This window comes from Coccidioides immitis (assembly GCF_000149335.2).
Source record: "Coccidioides immitis RS genomic scaffold supercont3.5, whole genome shotgun sequence".
Taxonomy (NCBI): Eukaryota; Fungi; Ascomycota; class Eurotiomycetes; order Onygenales; family Onygenaceae; genus Coccidioides; species Coccidioides immitis.
In genome coordinates, this window is record NW_004504307.1 from 2464130 (window position 1) to 2480649 (window position 16520).

Sequence of the window (16520 nt, forward strand, 5' to 3'; positions counted from 1 at the left end):
CGTGTCCCGAATTGGGTTCACTAGCGCCAAAATTCGAAATCCGCAAAATCACCTTGCGACGAACGACTCGATCGTTCATCCTCAGCATTCCAATCTGCCTGAAGCGACGAAGGAAATAACTAGGCTCCGGTCTATATCACGATGAACGGCAGCAAAGCTCTTGGGGCTTTGAAGTGGCTAAGCCGCAGTTGCAACTGGGCGGGAGCCCTCGAGCCTCCCAAAGTACGCCTTCTAACCAGTCCGTGTGCTCTTTCATAGCTAACGGGAATTTCAGCAATGTCTCCCAAAACAACTATCACGCTCAATGGCTACAGAGACGCAAATCCCGGCCGGTACGCCCTTATCAGCTTTTGCTGATGCCCACGTAGCTTCTACATCTCCAAACGATATCCCTACACCGATCTGGAAACCTACTCCTGCCATTGCCACTCTCTACGATTTTCCTACGATGGAACCACTTCGGTTCCTTGAATATAAGCATGAGCACCTGCTTCTCCCTCTTCGCCGCGACATATTGCACCGTGCTGTGGTCTATGAGGGTGACATGGCACGCCAAGGCACTGCAAACACCAAATGGAGAAGTGAAGTACGAGGAAGCCGCAAAAAGATCCGCCCACAGAAAGGAACTGGTAGAGCGCGTTTGGGAGATAAGAAGTCGCCCATGTTGAGGGGGGGTGGTGTTGCACATGGTCCCCACCCGCGAGACTTTTCAACAGAACTGCCACAAAAGATCTACGATAAGGCATGGCGGACTGCACTAAGTTATCGATACCGCCGGGGACAATTAATCATTGTTAACGACAATATTTCTATGCCCAAGGATACGACTGTGCATTTCTTAAAGGAGATTTTCGATACGCATAACTGGGGAAAGAAATTTGGGCGATCGCTCCTTATTACGGAGGTGAAGAAGGAGAAGCTCTTTAGATCCATAGCAGAAATCAGCGAAGAGGCAAGGGTGCTTGATCGTGAGGACGTGGATGTGAAGGATTTACTCGAGACCGGACGATTGATCATCGAGAAGATGGCACTGGACCGGATGCTCGCCAACCATTCCAGCGATTTGCAGAGCAGGCCAATCAAAGCGTAATTGGAAACATATTATTTGTACAATAGATTTTGCTTGAAGTATCTATTATGCCCTTTGGCTTTTGATTTGATATTGTCTCTTTTGGCGGCGGAATAGGACGTGACAGGAGTTATTTCTCGAAACAAATGTAGCGCTTTTTTAAAATAAAAAAGAAAAAAAAAAATCTACTGACTTTACACGAATCATTCCTCGCTTATTATGCCTCTTTGGCTGTAATTAATGAGAAATCAATGCGAAAATCAAGTCCATTGATGCGATGATATTGTCCGAGGTCAACCGAGCGGAGAAAGGAAAGCTCTCCAACTTTTTCCCATCACCACCAATCGCCGAGACTGCTCCACTCCGGCTCGAGGGAACAGCAATCGACTTCCTGTCACACCCGCGAGTTTACTGCTTTCAACTACGGTGCAGTTGATATTGCAGATTTCCTAATGTCATTAATGTTCCTCCGATCTAGTTGTGTCCGGTCATCGCCGCTGAGCTGGTTCTCGCGGGCTTCCTCAAACACCATGCCCTTGAGAACGAAGGTGGTGAACTCAGCTTTCGCAGGACAAGCACGGGTGAGTAATCGATGGAGATCAATTGTCTTTTTCCCATAATGAGGCTGGACTTTGCTGACTGACTGGACTGGTCTCAAGATGGCGACCACTGCAGCAGAGATTCCTAGAGAACTCCCCGGCGATGAGCCCGATGATGTCGTATTCAACAATCTCTATGGTATTCGATCAATCGAGCTTAACAGGCCGAGGAAATTGAACTCTCTCAATGGCTCTATGGCGCGAAAAATTATTCCCAGACTAAAGGTATGCATTTTACCTTACGTGCATGCGCGATGCGACACTAAAGTGATTCTACTAGGAATGGGAAAAATCGCAGCTGGCGAACATAATCATGATTTCCGGAGTCGGAGAAAAGGCATTTTGCGCTGGAGGTGATGTTGCTACTCTTGCGTCGCAGAATACCCAAGGAAAGGAAGGACAGCAGAAATCAAAAGACTTCTTCTCCCTCGAATACAAGCTCGACCACCTCATTGCGACATATTCGAAACCGTACATTGCGATCCTAGATGGCATTACAATGGGTGGTGGTGTTGGGCTTAGCGTCCATGCTCCTTTCCGGATCGCTACTGAAAAAACCGTCTTCGCCATGCCTGAGACGACAATCGGATTTTTCCCTGATGTTGGAGGATCTTTCTTCCTGCCACGCCTTGATGGAGAAATTGGAACCTACCTCGCGTTGACCTCGGAGAGGCTCGTGGGTGTCCAGGCCTTCTATTCTGGAATTGCTACGCACTATCTCCACTCAAGCTCCCTCAGCAACCTCACGGCACGTCTCTCTGAACTGGTTTTCAAGGATTATGCTCCATTGAAAGAGCGCCTAGCCCTGATCAACCGTACGATTTCGGAGTTTTCTACGGGTCTACCCGACGAGAAGATCTTGCTAGGTGGAAGTCTCCGCGAGTCCATTGACCGCTGCTTCTCAAAACCTACAGTCGAGGAGATCATTGTTGCCCTTGAAGCTGAAACTGATAACAAGGAATGGGCACAGAAGACAGTGGAGACACTAAAAGCACGCTCGCCGACTGCGCTCAAAGTCACTCTCCGCCAACTTCGTGTTGGTCGTACATGGTCCATTGCTGAAACCTTCCAGCGTGAAGAAAAAATTGCTGGCCGATTCATGGAGCACCCAGATTTTGTGGAAGGGGTCACCGCGCGCCTCATCAACAAGCCCCCAACCAAGCCCAACTGGAAACCAGCCACCCTGGAAGAAGTCACCGAAAAGGATGTGGATGAGTTTTTCCGTATCCAGCCGGGTGAACAGCGTCTTCCACTACTGAACCCCGAAGGAGATTACAAGGAATATCCGCACTCGATATTTACGCTCCCTTCTGAGGCCAGCATCCGAGAATATGTACGCCAGTCCGCTGCTTCCAAGACAAAAACCATCAAGGAATTTGAGAACAGACACGCAGGAAAAGATGGTGTTAGTACGAAAGTGTCTGAAGTACTTGACCGGAAAACAAAGGCTATCGCAAATGGAGGGAGAGAATGGGTTGACGAAGCATGATAGTTTGTGGTAGTGTATATATTGTTGGCGCTCATGGGTAACGTGGGCTGAATAGAGCTTTTTGTAAACTTATTCTGGTAAAGAAAGTCAAGCCACTCGTTTCTGAGCACACTTTTACACCCCTCGTAGTTCGATACTCATTAATGGAGTCGACAATCCTTCTAACGGGACAGGGGGGGGAGCTGTTTGCCTGCTTTGCACCCATAACTTACGCAGCAAACATCAATTACGCGCGTGGTGCAAACGGCTCGCCGGAGCACACAGCATAAAAGCAAAATATTTTCCTCTCGAAACATCTCAGCTTCCAATCCCCATTTGGCTGCACGGTTCAACCACCTCACAAATTGTTCATTACTCACTGCCTATGGCTTGCAATGTTGGTAATCATGTGCTGACAAAGGCAAGCGCATCATGATGAAGCTTATATTGACAATTGCAAACATTGATGCTTGGGCATAATTGAATCTTTCCGTCCGCAACTCGACCACCTCAGCTCGACCTAAGCTCATCACGAGCAATTAGAAATGAATGAGAATTCCTAGTCACTGTCACTCCGAGCGCCACCTCCATGCGCAACCCTTCACGAGTTCCACGCCTTCCCCCCCCCCCCATTTCATACCTTTTATTTTCCCCTCTACGCTTCTGCATATGCTAGAGCTCGTCGTTGCCGAAAAAGAACCTTTTTCCCTGAGCGTGCGAGTGTGGACGAAGAAGCAAAAGTATACTATGGAGCCACATACACAACAGATGGAGTGGACTTTGCCCAAAGCAGTCAACCTGGTTTCTGGTTTATTTCAGTATAGACAATGAGAAACTAGGCGGACTGAGTGGGAGACATGATGTTTGGGTCTTTAGGAGTTTCTATCTGTACAGAGTGGACCGAGATTTATGATGCTCAGTGCATTGGCATTATGAGATACGATACTATCTCAATATTAGATAAAAGTAATAAGAGAATTCATGATAATTCCTCCCATCTAGTGTATTATGCAAATTTCATGCATCCTAGGGAGCATATTTTGCGTAAAGTGGAGGTGAGCTTTTTTCATTCCAAGTATACTCCGTTCCGAGAGCCAGGCGATAGTAATTCATTTTGTTTCCATGCAGGGCGAGCCTTACTTCTTCCAAAATGCGTCGGCATCAGGATGGATCTTCCACCCTGGCCTCACTCCTTTTCTCTCCTCCCGCTTCTTGTAAATATCAATGCCAAATCTATCTTTCGTACTGTCCGCCAGCTGCTGAATACCACCTGGGCACGCCTTCTTCACCGCTTCCTCAGACGTGAAACTACCCATAAGTTGAGGCGCACCCATGGGCACCGCGTCACCTCGGTCTACTTGCCACATGTGATATGTTTTGCCATAAAGAGGCACCACGTTTTCCATTTCTGCGAGTTCGGCTTTGTCCCAGACGGCTGCGGGTGTACCTGAATATGTTTAAAACGATCATCCCATTAGCTACTCGCTTCTCCCTGATAAGGGGTACGTGGAAAGGAAAGCTTTACCCTTTGGAGCCGACATAACGAGCATTCCGCTCTTGACTTCGAATTCATGGGAATGCCATAATTCGCGCTCTTCCTTGGGAAGCGATTCGTATATTTTTGGCGTGATCATGTACTCCACTCCAATGAGGCGGGCATTCTTTTCAGGGGAGTCATAGATGAGACACTGCCTGAAGTCTACAAGTTGCATTCCGGCCATTAGTTATGAATTCCAGGACGCACGGAAAGATAAGGTTTGTACTGACCTGCATTTACGTGGCTACAATAGTGATTGGCCTCCACGCATCGGGTGGGATCGTCTGCATACACATGATATGCATGTAAATGGGCGCATATTTGGTTGACAGGCTTGAAGTTTTGAATCATCGATGCTCCGGTTGTGAGCGCTTTGTTTTCCAGTGTCATAGGTTCGCCGGGAACCTCTTTTGCGCCTGCTTGTGACATGGCTGTTGCGACGAATCTGTGTTTCCTGCTGAAAGATAGGTTAAGATATTTGATCTCTGGGCAAAAGCGACCATTTCCAGTTGTCGCTATTGGTATTGAATCTATAGGGCACTCGTTTATATATCTTCGCCCACGCATACTCCATGAGAGTGACGTCATAAGTGGCCTATCAACAGGTTACAGCGAAGTGTCAAACTCCATATATTTAGCCAAATACAATACACTGAGGAGAAGATCAAAATCAAGATATAACAAATTCCCCACCTGGTCGCCGAGCTTTGAATCTTACGTTTGTGATGCGGTACTCGGGAGCCTTGCTCACCTTCCGGGGTTTAAGCCGTCCGCGTTGTTGATATTGGATATTTATGTCACGGACCTACGCAGCATTCTTCATTTCTCTCAAGGCATTCATAACATCCACAGGGCTTGTCATCCCTGTAGCCTTTTGCATCTCGGGGTCCTGTGAAGCGGAATACGTCAGTCGCCGAATACCATGGGGGGTGTATCCTAGCTACGCACCGTGACTCTCATGAAAACGTTATGTAACTAGAAGACCTTGAGTTAGTCACTACACTAAAAAGAAGCTGGCTCGAGGAGAATGCACGCATGGGCATACCTTTTCATCCCCAATAGTAAATTTACCCTCCGTTCGCGAATTATTTTCGCAATAGGCCTGGAGCTTTTTGATCGGCTCTGACTGCGATACCGAGAGACAGAACTTCACGTTGGATTTGGTATACTCGTGACCGGGCTACGAGAGGATGATCTTGATCAGCATCTGTCCGAAACAGAACTGAATCCGGTCCTTCCTAGATATCATTTCCGGCACCAGCGGTGTAAACTTACGTAGACTTTAGTATCGTCTGGCAGCGTTGCAAGAACCTCATTAAGAGCCCTGTGCATCTCTTGGGCGTTGCCCTCGAAGAATCGGCCACATCCTAGCATCATGGTAAGCATTCATTATCCTCAACCGATAGCGCGCAACCAACCGGCAATAAATAGGGTATCTCCGGTAAATACCACCCGCTGGTTTCCGTCTTCAGCAAAGTAGCAGATACTATCTTGCGTGTGACATGGGGTATGTAGGGCAGTCACAGTTATACGATCGCCAATTTTGAATTTTTCACCATGAGCTGGAGTCTTGGTGACCATCTTGCAATCCTTGCCACCGATCACGTCGAGATTTCCAAATTGCTGAAGCTGATATCCGCAATCGGAATTTGTCAATTTGATATTGCACCAAAAAGGCAGACTAGCCTTGAGCACGGAAATAACACTTACAATTCCATCGTTCCCACCAGCATGATCCCAGTGGCTAAATAGTGGTCAGTTTTGTCACAACATGAAGCCCATGGTGGTGTATATGTACTGACTGATGTGTATTGATGATGGCTTTCAGATTAATCTTGCCGGAATCGATATGTGACTTCAGAACGGGAATTACCCTAACCTCTCCATCCGTCAGCATTCCCGATACTGCCGAATGCACCTCCAACAGCCAAAAAAGGAGCCTTAAACATACTCCGGCGGATTTGCGGGATCGACGATCACAGCATCCTTAGTCGGCTCATCGGATATCAGATAGGCATAGTTGTTGCCCTTGCCAGTCCCTGTCGCATGGTCCCGTTTCCATCAGCGAAGCCAACACTTAGGAATCCAAAATGAATTCCTACATAATGATATGGCCATACAACGCATTTTCTACCGGAGGAAGACATACACATGGGAATCGATTCGATATGCATTTTGCGTTTGGATACCAATCTAGATATACCTGAAGATGATATCAGCTCTATAAAGGGCCGTCTTGAAAGCATGGGTTTGCGGAGATAATATGCGATTATACAATTGAAGGAACGGGCAAATACTCCGTTAAGTACGGAGTGCTGTGGGAGAATGTTGTGGGAGAATGTTGTGGGAGATGCGGGGTGACGTCTTTCGCGTTGAGAGCTCGGCTCGGCTTCCTGGCTAGCTTGGGCTTGCCAAGCCAATTTCGGAGGAAGCTTCAACACCAAACTGCGAGGAGCACTCCGTACTTGCGACAGTCTTCGATGAAATCCAACAAAAGGGTTACTGGTTCGTTTGTTCTATATTGCTCATACCTTGTAGCACTTGGGTTTGGCATTCTCAGTTCACTAAATTGAAACTTGTGAAATGCAAGCAGGTTCATACATCACAAACCTTGCTATATTTCCAGCAGATGGTTATTTAAAAATACATTTTCCACGGCCGGGTGACTCGGCTGTTCCCCACGTTCAAAACGTTTCACAGCTGGTATACTTCCGGCTCGGTCATCCGCAAGCGCGTTCTACTCCATGTAGACATCGGCCAAATCGGATATCTCAAGCATTTGGTATGCCTAGCACTCGGATCCCTCATTTATCATTACAATGTTGCTCAGGTTCATATTCCTGGAGCATCAGCGAAACCTTAGAATTGCTAATCATTTCTGCAACAGGGAATCTTTTAGTTATTGATAATTACCGTACCTTGGGGAAGGAATTATACGCTGCATAAGCAGCAGAACGGCAACCCTAAACCCTGGTACCCCGTTAAAACGATAGCTATGCCCTAGACCACGCCTATAGGCCTGAAGATGCGCTTTCGCTCTAAAGTCCAGCCATGATCTCGTAGGCTGACCATATGTAGCCCAGTTTCCGATTCGTGTTTCGTGGCTTCTTGAGAGATGCGCGCGGATCTAGCAGATAACTCCGACCAGTCTCCGCAGCTCTCGATTAAATTATGAAGGCGATCCCTCCAATATCCCCCTCCATTTCGGCAAACTGCTTGGGCATAGGATAGAATCAAATATTGTTTTCGAAGCAGAGCCCACGAGCTCGACTTCAGCACGTGTTCAAACCATCCGTAAACGCCCTCTCTGTAGGGATCTTTTGCTGCATCCAATGACATAGAAAGAGACAGTAAGTCTGCCATCTCGTCTGCGAACTTTGTCAAGAATGGCGTGTAATGTCGGCATATCTCCTTCAGGAAGTCATCCCATGTGGACAAAATATGGTCCATTCGATCTCCAAGACTTCAAATATATCAAATTGTTAGCATTAAAAACGCATTGGAGTTTAAGACGGCGCATACCTCCTTGTTTCCGGTACCAGGACGCCCGGCCGCAGAAGCGCCCTCACAAGAAGCCTATTCCCACCATTTTCGCTCTCACAGATGGCGACGAGCTCACGTATGCTTGATGCCAAATTTAGCTTTCTACTTCCGTCACTCCGTCCTGCCCTGTTCTCTGTGAGAGGTTGTAAAATACCCCAAATGGCATCGCTCAGAGCTTGTTCAGATGAATGTGAATTATCCAGTGGACCCAACTCCGCCGGAATGCTAGCTCCAATCTTCTCCCAGTAGAACTCCCACAGCCACTCAAGCGATCTTTGAGCTGCGTTTCGTAAAACCACCAGGGAGGGGAGTTCGCGATGTGTTGCTTCGTGACGTAATTCCACAAATGACGCCGGTACCCCAAGTGTCATGGCTTTTTGGTACATGGTTTGTCTCCTTCCATGTAGTTTGGAATCTACCAGCCCAGTGATAAATCTGAAACGCTACATTAGCCACAGGCAGACAAATATGAAATGTTCCAATGCGGTAAGCGAATAATAGGTTGATCATTTATCTTACCTACAAAACGCTGATGAATACGTCGCGCGTATCGAAAATATCGAATTCTTTCCTGGGTCATCATGCAAAATCGCGTCCGTCAAAAGCGCTGTCGCCTCCACGGCATGCGGCAGATTTCCTCGGACTTTCCAGACCCATACCTATTGCACGTCAGAACATAGGAAAAGGTAATAGAACTGATAAGCAGCATACAATACTAGAGGCTTTGGGCCGCATGTCGGGTCCCTGGTAACCAGGTGGCGGATAAAATTGATCTCGCACTGCAACGAGCTGGGAGTACTCCTTCCAGGGAGTGAATGTTAATTGCGGCATGTTATATGATTCAATGACAACACTATCTTTTGAGTTGCTTCGCTTATAGGCGAAGAAGCGGGTCTGAACTCGAAGGTGACTCTGGCAAGCGAAATGCTAATAGCGCCAGCTCAGGATCATGGGGTAGGAAGATTGATATGCGAATGAAATGAAAATATGGGTATCAATGCTCTATGCTTTGGAAAGAGAGAAAGAGGAGATATATGTTAGATTCCGAAAGACTTAAACTTCAAATCTTGGAACGAAATGAAACAGCCATATTCAATGTCGTCCTGGGTGTTAGCTGTTGGAGCTCCTTTCCGACCTGAAGGCGTTCTTTGGCATTCTCGCCGAATTTGATGGGCGAAGATAAAGTTTGAATTTAGATTAAAGCTAAAATGCTTAGCCTAACCATCATCTCATTTAAACCAATTAAATGTCGTGCTACGGTAGTGTTATGTAATCAATCAAATTCTTTGCAATTTTTTATCCTCCGGAATTTGAACCTGCTCATTATCATCATCATTCAATAAATATACACTGGTGTATCCATGGGTGTTAATAGTTAATATGGTACAAAGACAAGAATAGCTAAGACGCTCATCAAAGCAGCAGGCCATCAAAAATTAGTGCGCCTATGAATATTTCGGATAGCAAGGGCGGCTTAAACCAGGTCAAGGATTAGCCAGTTTCAGACTTCGCGTCGTCATCGTCGTCGCTTTCGAGAGGGGGTGGACTGAAAGTCTCCTCCAACTTCAGTCCTTTTCCAACCAGTGGCTCGGCTCTAAATAAAGGACCACCAATGGCACCAATCCTATAATGATTTGGTCTCGATGATTCATCCCACGAGACGGCATCGGGCTCATCATATAAACCAACTCCGACAAGGACCTCCTCTGATTTGTTGGTGCTTTCCGAAGAGAATGATGGAGGGGTTTTCGGTTCAGGAAACTCTCGGTATGAAAACAGTTCTGGCGAGGAAGCTGCTGTAGTATCTCTGGATACCGGAACGCGACAGTTTAGAGGCGTATTCGCTCGTGGTGAATGAGAATACTCAGAGTCGATCGAAGTTGATGATACCATAGGTATATATGTCGGCCAGTCAGACTCCGGTTCAGGCTCTTGATAACACACGGGCTGTTGTGGCGGTAAATAACCGTCAAACGGTGACTGGGTAGAAATCGTTTCGAATTGGGCTTGATTGTTGGCAAGAGCTGACATCTCAGCAAATCCCCAGTCCATGAAGCTGTCGGATGCAGCCGTAACTTGGGCATTTGCTGAAACATCCTCCTTTGTCGTCGGAGGTATTGCCAAAGGGAGAGCAAGTTGATAGCTCGGCATGGGTGCTAGATCGAGACGTGATGCAGTTGCCTTCTGGAGAGCAGCATAAAAGCTTGCCGCTAGCTTGTCACTTTGGGTGGAAAAGCGACGATGCGATCCACTCTTGGGCATTATATCTCCTCTCACACAGTTTCGGGGGCTGTTTCCAGCGCTGGGGATCTTAGTGATACGGTTCGAGTGTCTCCTTGCTAGGCCACCGAAATGTACTGGGTACATATATCCAGGACTCCCACTCAAGTCGATAGAAGATATCGTATCAAATTGAGCCATCGTGTCTTGGAAGAAAGTGATAAAGGGGAAGACAGATTTGAAGGAAGAATACAGAGTATTCCTCTTATGATGGACGGGAGAGCAGATAAAGAGAGAAAAAAAGGAAGCAAATAGTAGGGTTTATGAGCTAATAATCCTACTTGGATGTGCTGGCCTGCTTCATAATAGGAAAGTCATATCGGCTGGCATGCGTAACATGGAAAACCGGCCGCTTGGGACTGGACATCATACACAGCTTGTTAGCCGTGGATAGTGGAGAGTGGGTGCAGTGTTCCCGGTGTTATGTCGTGAAGTTACCATCTCGCAGCCATTCTTGACTAGCCTAACAATGCAGTTAGCGCTGGATCTGTTTGACAAGCCGAGCTTCCAGAATGTATCCTTGACTCGCAACTGGATCCCAGCCAAACAAGGTGGTGGAGAGATCAAGGTTTGGAGAACGGAGCAGGCGAAAATGAGAAAGAAAAAGAAAAAGAAAAATTACTTCCTTTTGGTAGCGCCAAGTTTGGGTTTGCAGCTAATTTTATTGGGGAAACACCTCCTGCAGGGACAGGAAGCAGGGCCCCAGCCGCTGATGTGCGGGTGATGTTGTAACAAATTGTGATGGGCCCTCCAGCCTCCAGGATTGGATTTTCTAACCTTAAGCCTTGCGAGCCCCGAAGGCCAGAGCCCACAAGTTAAATCCGGGCGACTAGCATCTCCGAACCACCCGTATCATAAAATACGGTGGATACGTCCAGAGTACCGACTGAGCATGTATGGGCGCGGCGCATGTGTTGAGACGACCGAAGAACACGGCACCTAATTGGCTGAACACTTTTCTTGCAGGGGTGAGCTGTTCATGTCATCCCGTTATTACCAATTCCATGTCATGTACGGAATAATACTGCCCATCCCCGAAGCCATCCATGCCGTGGATGGAGTCATCCACCTATCCAAACATCGCCAGGAATGTCACATCACACAACGGAGTAACCGCTCGGTACTCCGTACGGGGCTGGTGCGATTTTAATAATTTGTGCATTAAGGATCAACATCCACTGTATGGAATTTCTGCAAAGTTCGGAGAAACATGTGATGACACTTGCTCAGGGCCCTGTGGCTAGTTTTCCAATTTGACTAGCAGGTATGCTGTTCCTGGAGGATACAGCAAGAATTCGTTAGGTATTTTACAGTGCGGAGTACAGAGTACAACCGTCCACCGTGCCCCGTACACAGTAGTCAATAAAATTATGCCGGACGGTACTCCGTACCGCGTGCTCCATCTCTTCTCGGCGTTTGCCATGATTTGATTGCTGAAGGTGCTCCACGATGGACTCCCAAGGTTTGAGGCCAAAAAAGACGAAGAGAAAGGGGGTGCCCACCATTTCCCTACATACGCGCAGCAATGCATATTTTTACAACTTGCCCCATCACAAAATCCTGTCCCAGATGTGGATTATCCATCATCGCCACAATCTTAAGGGTCGCCGACCAAAAAAGTTCGCCATCCACGAGGAATTCCCCGTTGCCCCGGTTGCGAATTCGTACGTCATCCGGAAGAAGGGCACAGTTTTTCTGGGAGGTGGCTCGGTCCTGCCAGCGCGCAGATTTTTGGGCGATAACCGTAACTCTGAGTCGGCGACGTTATGTGACCACGTACTCCGTACTCCGTAACCATTCGGTACCGTACCTTGCAATACAGTACAAAAAGGCTGAGTATTTTTGGCATCATATATTTATCACGTGAGTGTGTCTGAAAAGCCTGGGTCCCAAGCCAGTGATTGAGACGACAATCAAAGGCAGAACGCGATGTGACATCAGAAGCGAAACCGGATCTTCTGACGCGACGGACGCAGTGAGGCGGATCCTCCCTCTTTGGGACACCCGCGGCCATTTCAGGCAGCGCAGAAAGCGCGCGTCACCCCGTGGACCATGGTCGCCGAACCACAAGGACGGCGTGACAAGGCCAGACATACATGTAGATTTATCCGCATGTGCTAAGGAAATTCAACGCAATGTATGGCCACCCAACAGACTTTTGAGGAAGCCACTGAGAGTCTGCGACACCCGGTGAAACCTGGTCCTTGACTTGTGGAAGAGTTGGAATATGTCTTCTGACAATGAGAGGGTTCCTAACCCGTTTCAAGGTTGCTGGATCGAGGAGAAATAACGCAAGAGTTGAGAGAAGGAATCGGTTGGGTGGCTTCCATGCGAGCGACAAGGCACAGGGTCTGAAATTTAGGGCCATTGATAGCGGTTCGGCAAACTTGTAACTAGTTAACTCAAATAGTGGTTGCGGTGCTTCTCAAGCCTCGAAAGGACATGGCCCTCAGACAATGGGCTATCTTGACCTATTATTATCTTCATGTCAAAGCATGCATGATCTCCTGGGTGAGGGCATTATAATTTGACAATTATTACGGAGTACCGTGTACCATTATTAGTTTGTGAGGTTTTCACCGCACAGCTGAGGGCACAAGGGTCATTGTTTATGCATGCATGCCTTACCACGCCCCATCTCGGAGCCAGAGATCACGTTCAGCAGGCCGAAGGCATTATTGCTTTTGATTTGATCGGCTCAGAGTATTAAACCAGGGATAAGAATTTGAGCACAGAGGCTTTCCTCAGCCTCCAAATTCCGATCTCATCTCTCCAAAGTCCTTAACTTCCCCCACACGTCGTTACTTTGTAACATACTCCGTAGACAGAAACAGGATGAGATCATCGCCGTTTTATCGTATTTCTAGAATATCCCCATATTTTTAAGAGAGGGTTGGTTTGCGTTCATCAAGCGGAGTTACGAGCTCCCAAGCATTTGAAAGAATTTAGCTCGGCAGGGCCGATCGCTGACATGGTGAATCTTCTGAATAATCCCGATCCTGAGCAACAAGTCGACCGGAAGTCTGAATATGGACGAAGTAGTGATGGCCCAGCCATGGGTCTGGGTTTCCATCGCCCTTCAGATCTTCCTCTTCCGTCCCTTCTGCATCGCCAGCACGAGGGTTCGAGATCAGCGGGAGGAGACGGGACAGAGAAAAGAAAAACTTCTCATCCATCTACTCCGTATACCCACATCCATTGTGCATACATATTCTTGGGAACAAGTCGCTTACTCCTCCGTAATATGTAATTTTGGCAAACACCAGGATAATAAATCAGTTTCAGAAATCAGGGTTCGTCCGCGAGACGATCTCGATTGCACTTCTCCTCGCCCCATCGAAGAGGGGAAAAAAAGCCCGTAAGGCCCACCTCAGTCAATGCCTGGTCGCGGAGCCCTTCACGATGGGCGCGTTTTGGCTAACGATCCCTCCAACGCGGCAATGCCGCTAAGGTGTTCCAGTCAAACCCCACAGTTAGGTACCATCTCTGGGAGAACCAACACCAGGACCGGAACCCCGTGAGAAATCCTTTCCAGATCACAAGGCCTTCGCTTCCTCTTGAAAGTCTGAGCTGAAAGAAAGCGGGTTACTGCTTGGCTCGGACCTCGCAAATCGGGCTGGACGGGAACACGGCATCATGTATTTTATGGACTGCACATGCATACTTCCGAAGAAACGTACAAATGGGCTTTCAACAACTCGTGCGTCTCTCGCTAAGCTGGACAACGGGCGTTTGCCTGGGCTTCATTTTAGTGATTAGATGGCATGCGCAATGCGATCGTAGAATTGTATGCCGTCTTGTTATTCCTCAGCCCCACACTGTATTTGAAACATGTCTTTATCCAGTTGTTGTTCAGGGTGCAGGTCTCTGATTCTGGCTGCCCTTTTGCTCAAGAATGGGTTCGAGGATGTGATGCCCCACCACATGCAGCATGGAGATGAAAGTATCCTTGGGTGGGAAACTCAACCAACAACCTCACTAACTAATAAGGAGCCGCCCAAGGTGAACGCACGTCCGACTTCCAGGGTTTGCGAGCGAACGAAATGCTACCTCAAACGAAACTTACCGCATGACGGGTCTGCCGCTCACTCCTCGTCCCTGGTCCATGGAAACGCCTTTCTTTTAATGTCTGGGACCGTCGGTTCTAACGTGCCTATCCTCGACAGAGCCATCCATCCGTTCTCATCGCTCAAAGAACTCTTCGTCATTTTTCCAACCACCCTCGTATCGTGCAGGCTGTCGAATCAGGATCCGGGGATTGGAGACGACGAGCGTCACGACCCATCACATCTTCTCCCTCATGCTTCGGGGAAAAAAAGAAAATAAATCAAAATAAAAATTGCCAACCCGTACTCCGAACGGCGTGCTCCATAATGTTGCGTCAATTCAACTGAAAGGAGAGTTCTTTCGATCTTCTCCTCCATACGGAGGCTCTCCTTGTGGAAGCGAGCTGTATCGCCAACTGTCCAGTCAGTTCGTTAGTGTGAGTTGATGACGGAGTAACTCACTTCCCCGTACTCCGTAACTCCGTCCATCTTCCTTCGCTTCGGTCAAAGCGTCGGTCCAGCCGCATCTTACAGTTTGTGGATTCCACATATCCGTCTTTATGTCTGTCGCATGACTAATCGTATGCATGGAGCCCCTTCTAATTCTCGTCATACGCAACTTTGAGATGGTGCTGCGGAAACTTGCCGTTTTCAGCCCGAATGGCGAGCATTAACAGCATCAAAAAAGTGACAAGGGGGTGAACCAAGGCGCGTGTTGGATGTGATGCAAGCCAACAAGGAAATGCTTTCTCAGCGTACTCTGTCAAGACCTGAGTACTAGATGATGCGCGCAATGCTCTGACAGTGCACGCGTGAATTTTCGTCACAATGAATGGAGCCCCGCCGCAAAATCCTTTCGGTAACAAGCCACGAATCAACATTTTAATGATACGCCCCATAAGTAACTATCCCTTACTGTCATGCACTATGGCAAATGGTGTTTGCGACATGTTTCTGTCCTCTGGATCGACCTTGGAGTTGCTCCACACGGAGGTCTAACACACCTATACTTCGTACTCCATATTCCAAAAAAAAAAAAAAAAAAAAAGGCCAGCTCTCGCTTGTCCAACCTTTCGAACCCAAATTATTCCTTAAATAGTCAATGCGTCTTGGAGACGCTTTCGCATTGGTTACATTCTCCCACCAGGATGGAACAGGAGATCAACTCCGTTTCTGGTTTGACAAGCATCACCCGGCACTAGGATGCTGGATCATTGGTACATATTCCCGCCCCCCGGGCGGCGGTGCGGTCGTTAATTATATTTTTAAGTGAGTCGTTCAGGTCTGGTTGTAGTCTGCTGACAAGATCTTCATGATTCCTCTTTACATCAACATTCCCCTGGTGACTCTTCCAGTCGGAATGATTCATACAGGGAACATTGTGCCTTTGGCAAACGGTTGTATGGGTGTCCAATACAGTGTCTCACTGCTCAAGGTCCTGCAGCCTGCCGGGCATCATTCACAAGCCACAGCAGTTGCGATTTCTTGTCCTGTTTGGAACGGAAACCCAGTTACTCTGAGTACAGCACTCACTTGTAGGCTGCAGGCATGCATCCAAGAAATCCTTCAATGTTTGACATCCAGAAGTCGATTATCATACCATGCCTGCTGGTCTGCGAATTTGAGACACAGAGGTACTCTGCGCAGAAAGTATGACTGACCTTGTGGTTTTTCTTGGAATGCCGGTGACAGTCCTATTTCCAATTCCGTCCAGTGACTGGTTTCACTTACGAGCAACGGTCATCGGCCGAACCATGACAACCATCTAAACCATCTAATCCCTGCTCATTAGCTGGGAGGGATACCCGAATTAAATGAGAGGCTCAGATTCAAAAGAGATCCTCGGTGACTTGTTTAATCACTAACTCGGACAATCGAACATCGGATGCATCGACATATTCTGTACTACCGACCTATCCAGGCGGTCAAGACGATTGTCAAGTCCAAGAGCAGGCGTACAAGGAAACAAGGGGCCTCA

General features: G+C 47.8%; 9 protein-coding genes across 9 annotated transcripts; 4 read left to right on the forward strand and 5 right to left on the reverse strand.

The window, feature by feature from the left end:
• The first annotated feature begins 79 nt into the window (after positions 1-79).
• Positions 80-1275, forward strand: CIMG_09278 (mitochondrial 54S ribosomal protein YmL6). The gene is made up of 2 exons (XM_001239656.2): positions 80-222; positions 275-1275. The coding sequence occupies exons 1-2, from the start codon at positions 142-144 to the stop codon at positions 1088-1090; spliced, it is 897 nt and encodes a 298-aa protein (XP_001239657.2). The 5' UTR covers positions 80-141; the 3' UTR covers positions 1091-1275.
• A 171-nt stretch (positions 1276-1446) lies between these two features.
• On the forward strand, positions 1447-3268 carry CIMG_09279 (mitochondrial 3-hydroxyisobutyryl-CoA hydrolase). Its single transcript, XM_001239657.2, has 3 exons — positions 1447-1650; positions 1729-1893; positions 1949-3268. The coding sequence occupies exons 1-3, from the start codon at positions 1600-1602 to the stop codon at positions 3155-3157; spliced, it is 1425 nt and encodes a 474-aa protein (XP_001239658.1). The 5' UTR covers positions 1447-1599; the 3' UTR covers positions 3158-3268.
• A 1004-nt stretch (positions 3269-4272) lies between these two features.
• CIMG_09280 (uncharacterized protein) lies at positions 4273-5102 on the reverse strand (the record flags this gene model as incomplete). Its single annotated transcript, XM_001239658.2, has 3 exons — positions 4273-4583; positions 4662-4835; positions 4904-5102. The coding sequence occupies 3 exons, from the start codon at positions 5100-5102 to the stop codon at positions 4273-4275; spliced, it is 684 nt and encodes a 227-aa protein (XP_001239659.2).
• Positions 5103-5279: 177 nt separating this feature from the next.
• On the reverse strand, positions 5280-6997 carry CIMG_09281 (hydroxyacylglutathione hydrolase). The gene is made up of 9 exons (XM_001239659.2): positions 6823-6997; positions 6625-6712; positions 6476-6547; positions 6384-6417; positions 6092-6302; positions 5949-6040; positions 5719-5853; positions 5622-5648; positions 5280-5562 (listed from the first exon to the last, which is right to left on the reverse strand). Exons 1-9 carry the CDS (start codon positions 6845-6847, stop codon positions 5479-5481), a joined length of 768 nt encoding a protein of 255 aa, XP_001239660.2. The 5' UTR covers positions 6848-6997; the 3' UTR covers positions 5280-5478.
• A 551-nt stretch (positions 6998-7548) lies between these two features.
• On the reverse strand, positions 7549-9313 carry CIMG_09282 (cell morphogenesis protein Las1-like protein). Its single transcript, XM_001239660.2, has 4 exons — positions 8928-9313; positions 8736-8875; positions 8196-8651; positions 7549-8136 (listed from the first exon to the last, which is right to left on the reverse strand). Exons 1-4 carry the CDS (start codon positions 9045-9047, stop codon positions 7674-7676), a joined length of 1179 nt encoding a protein of 392 aa, XP_001239661.2. The 5' UTR covers positions 9048-9313; the 3' UTR covers positions 7549-7673.
• Positions 9314-9707: 394 nt separating this feature from the next.
• On the reverse strand, positions 9708-10637 carry CIMG_09283 (uncharacterized protein; the record flags this gene model as incomplete). Its single annotated transcript, XM_001239661.1, has 1 exon — positions 9708-10637. One exon carries the CDS (start codon positions 10635-10637, stop codon positions 9708-9710), a length of 930 nt encoding a protein of 309 aa, XP_001239662.1.
• A 328-nt stretch (positions 10638-10965) lies between these two features.
• CIMG_09284 (uncharacterized protein) lies at positions 10966-11439 on the forward strand (the record flags this gene model as incomplete). The annotated part of the gene is made up of 2 exons (XM_001239662.2): positions 10966-11143; positions 11297-11439. The coding sequence occupies 2 exons, from the start codon at positions 10966-10968 to the stop codon at positions 11437-11439; spliced, it is 321 nt and encodes a 106-aa protein (XP_001239663.2).
• A 283-nt stretch (positions 11440-11722) lies between these two features.
• CIMG_09285 (uncharacterized protein) lies at positions 11723-12799 on the forward strand. The gene has a single exon (XM_001239663.2). The coding sequence runs from the start codon at positions 11946-11948 to the stop codon at positions 12288-12290; it is 345 nt and encodes a 114-aa protein (XP_001239664.2). The 5' UTR covers positions 11723-11945; the 3' UTR covers positions 12291-12799.
• Positions 12800-14581: 1782 nt separating this feature from the next.
• Positions 14582-15423, reverse strand: CIMG_09286 (uncharacterized protein; the record flags this gene model as incomplete). The annotated part of the gene is made up of 4 exons (XM_001239664.2): positions 14582-14732; positions 14844-14946; positions 15005-15117; positions 15302-15423. 4 exons carry the CDS (start codon positions 15421-15423, stop codon positions 14582-14584), a joined length of 489 nt encoding a protein of 162 aa, XP_001239665.2.
• Positions 15424-16520: the final 1097 nt, after the last annotated feature.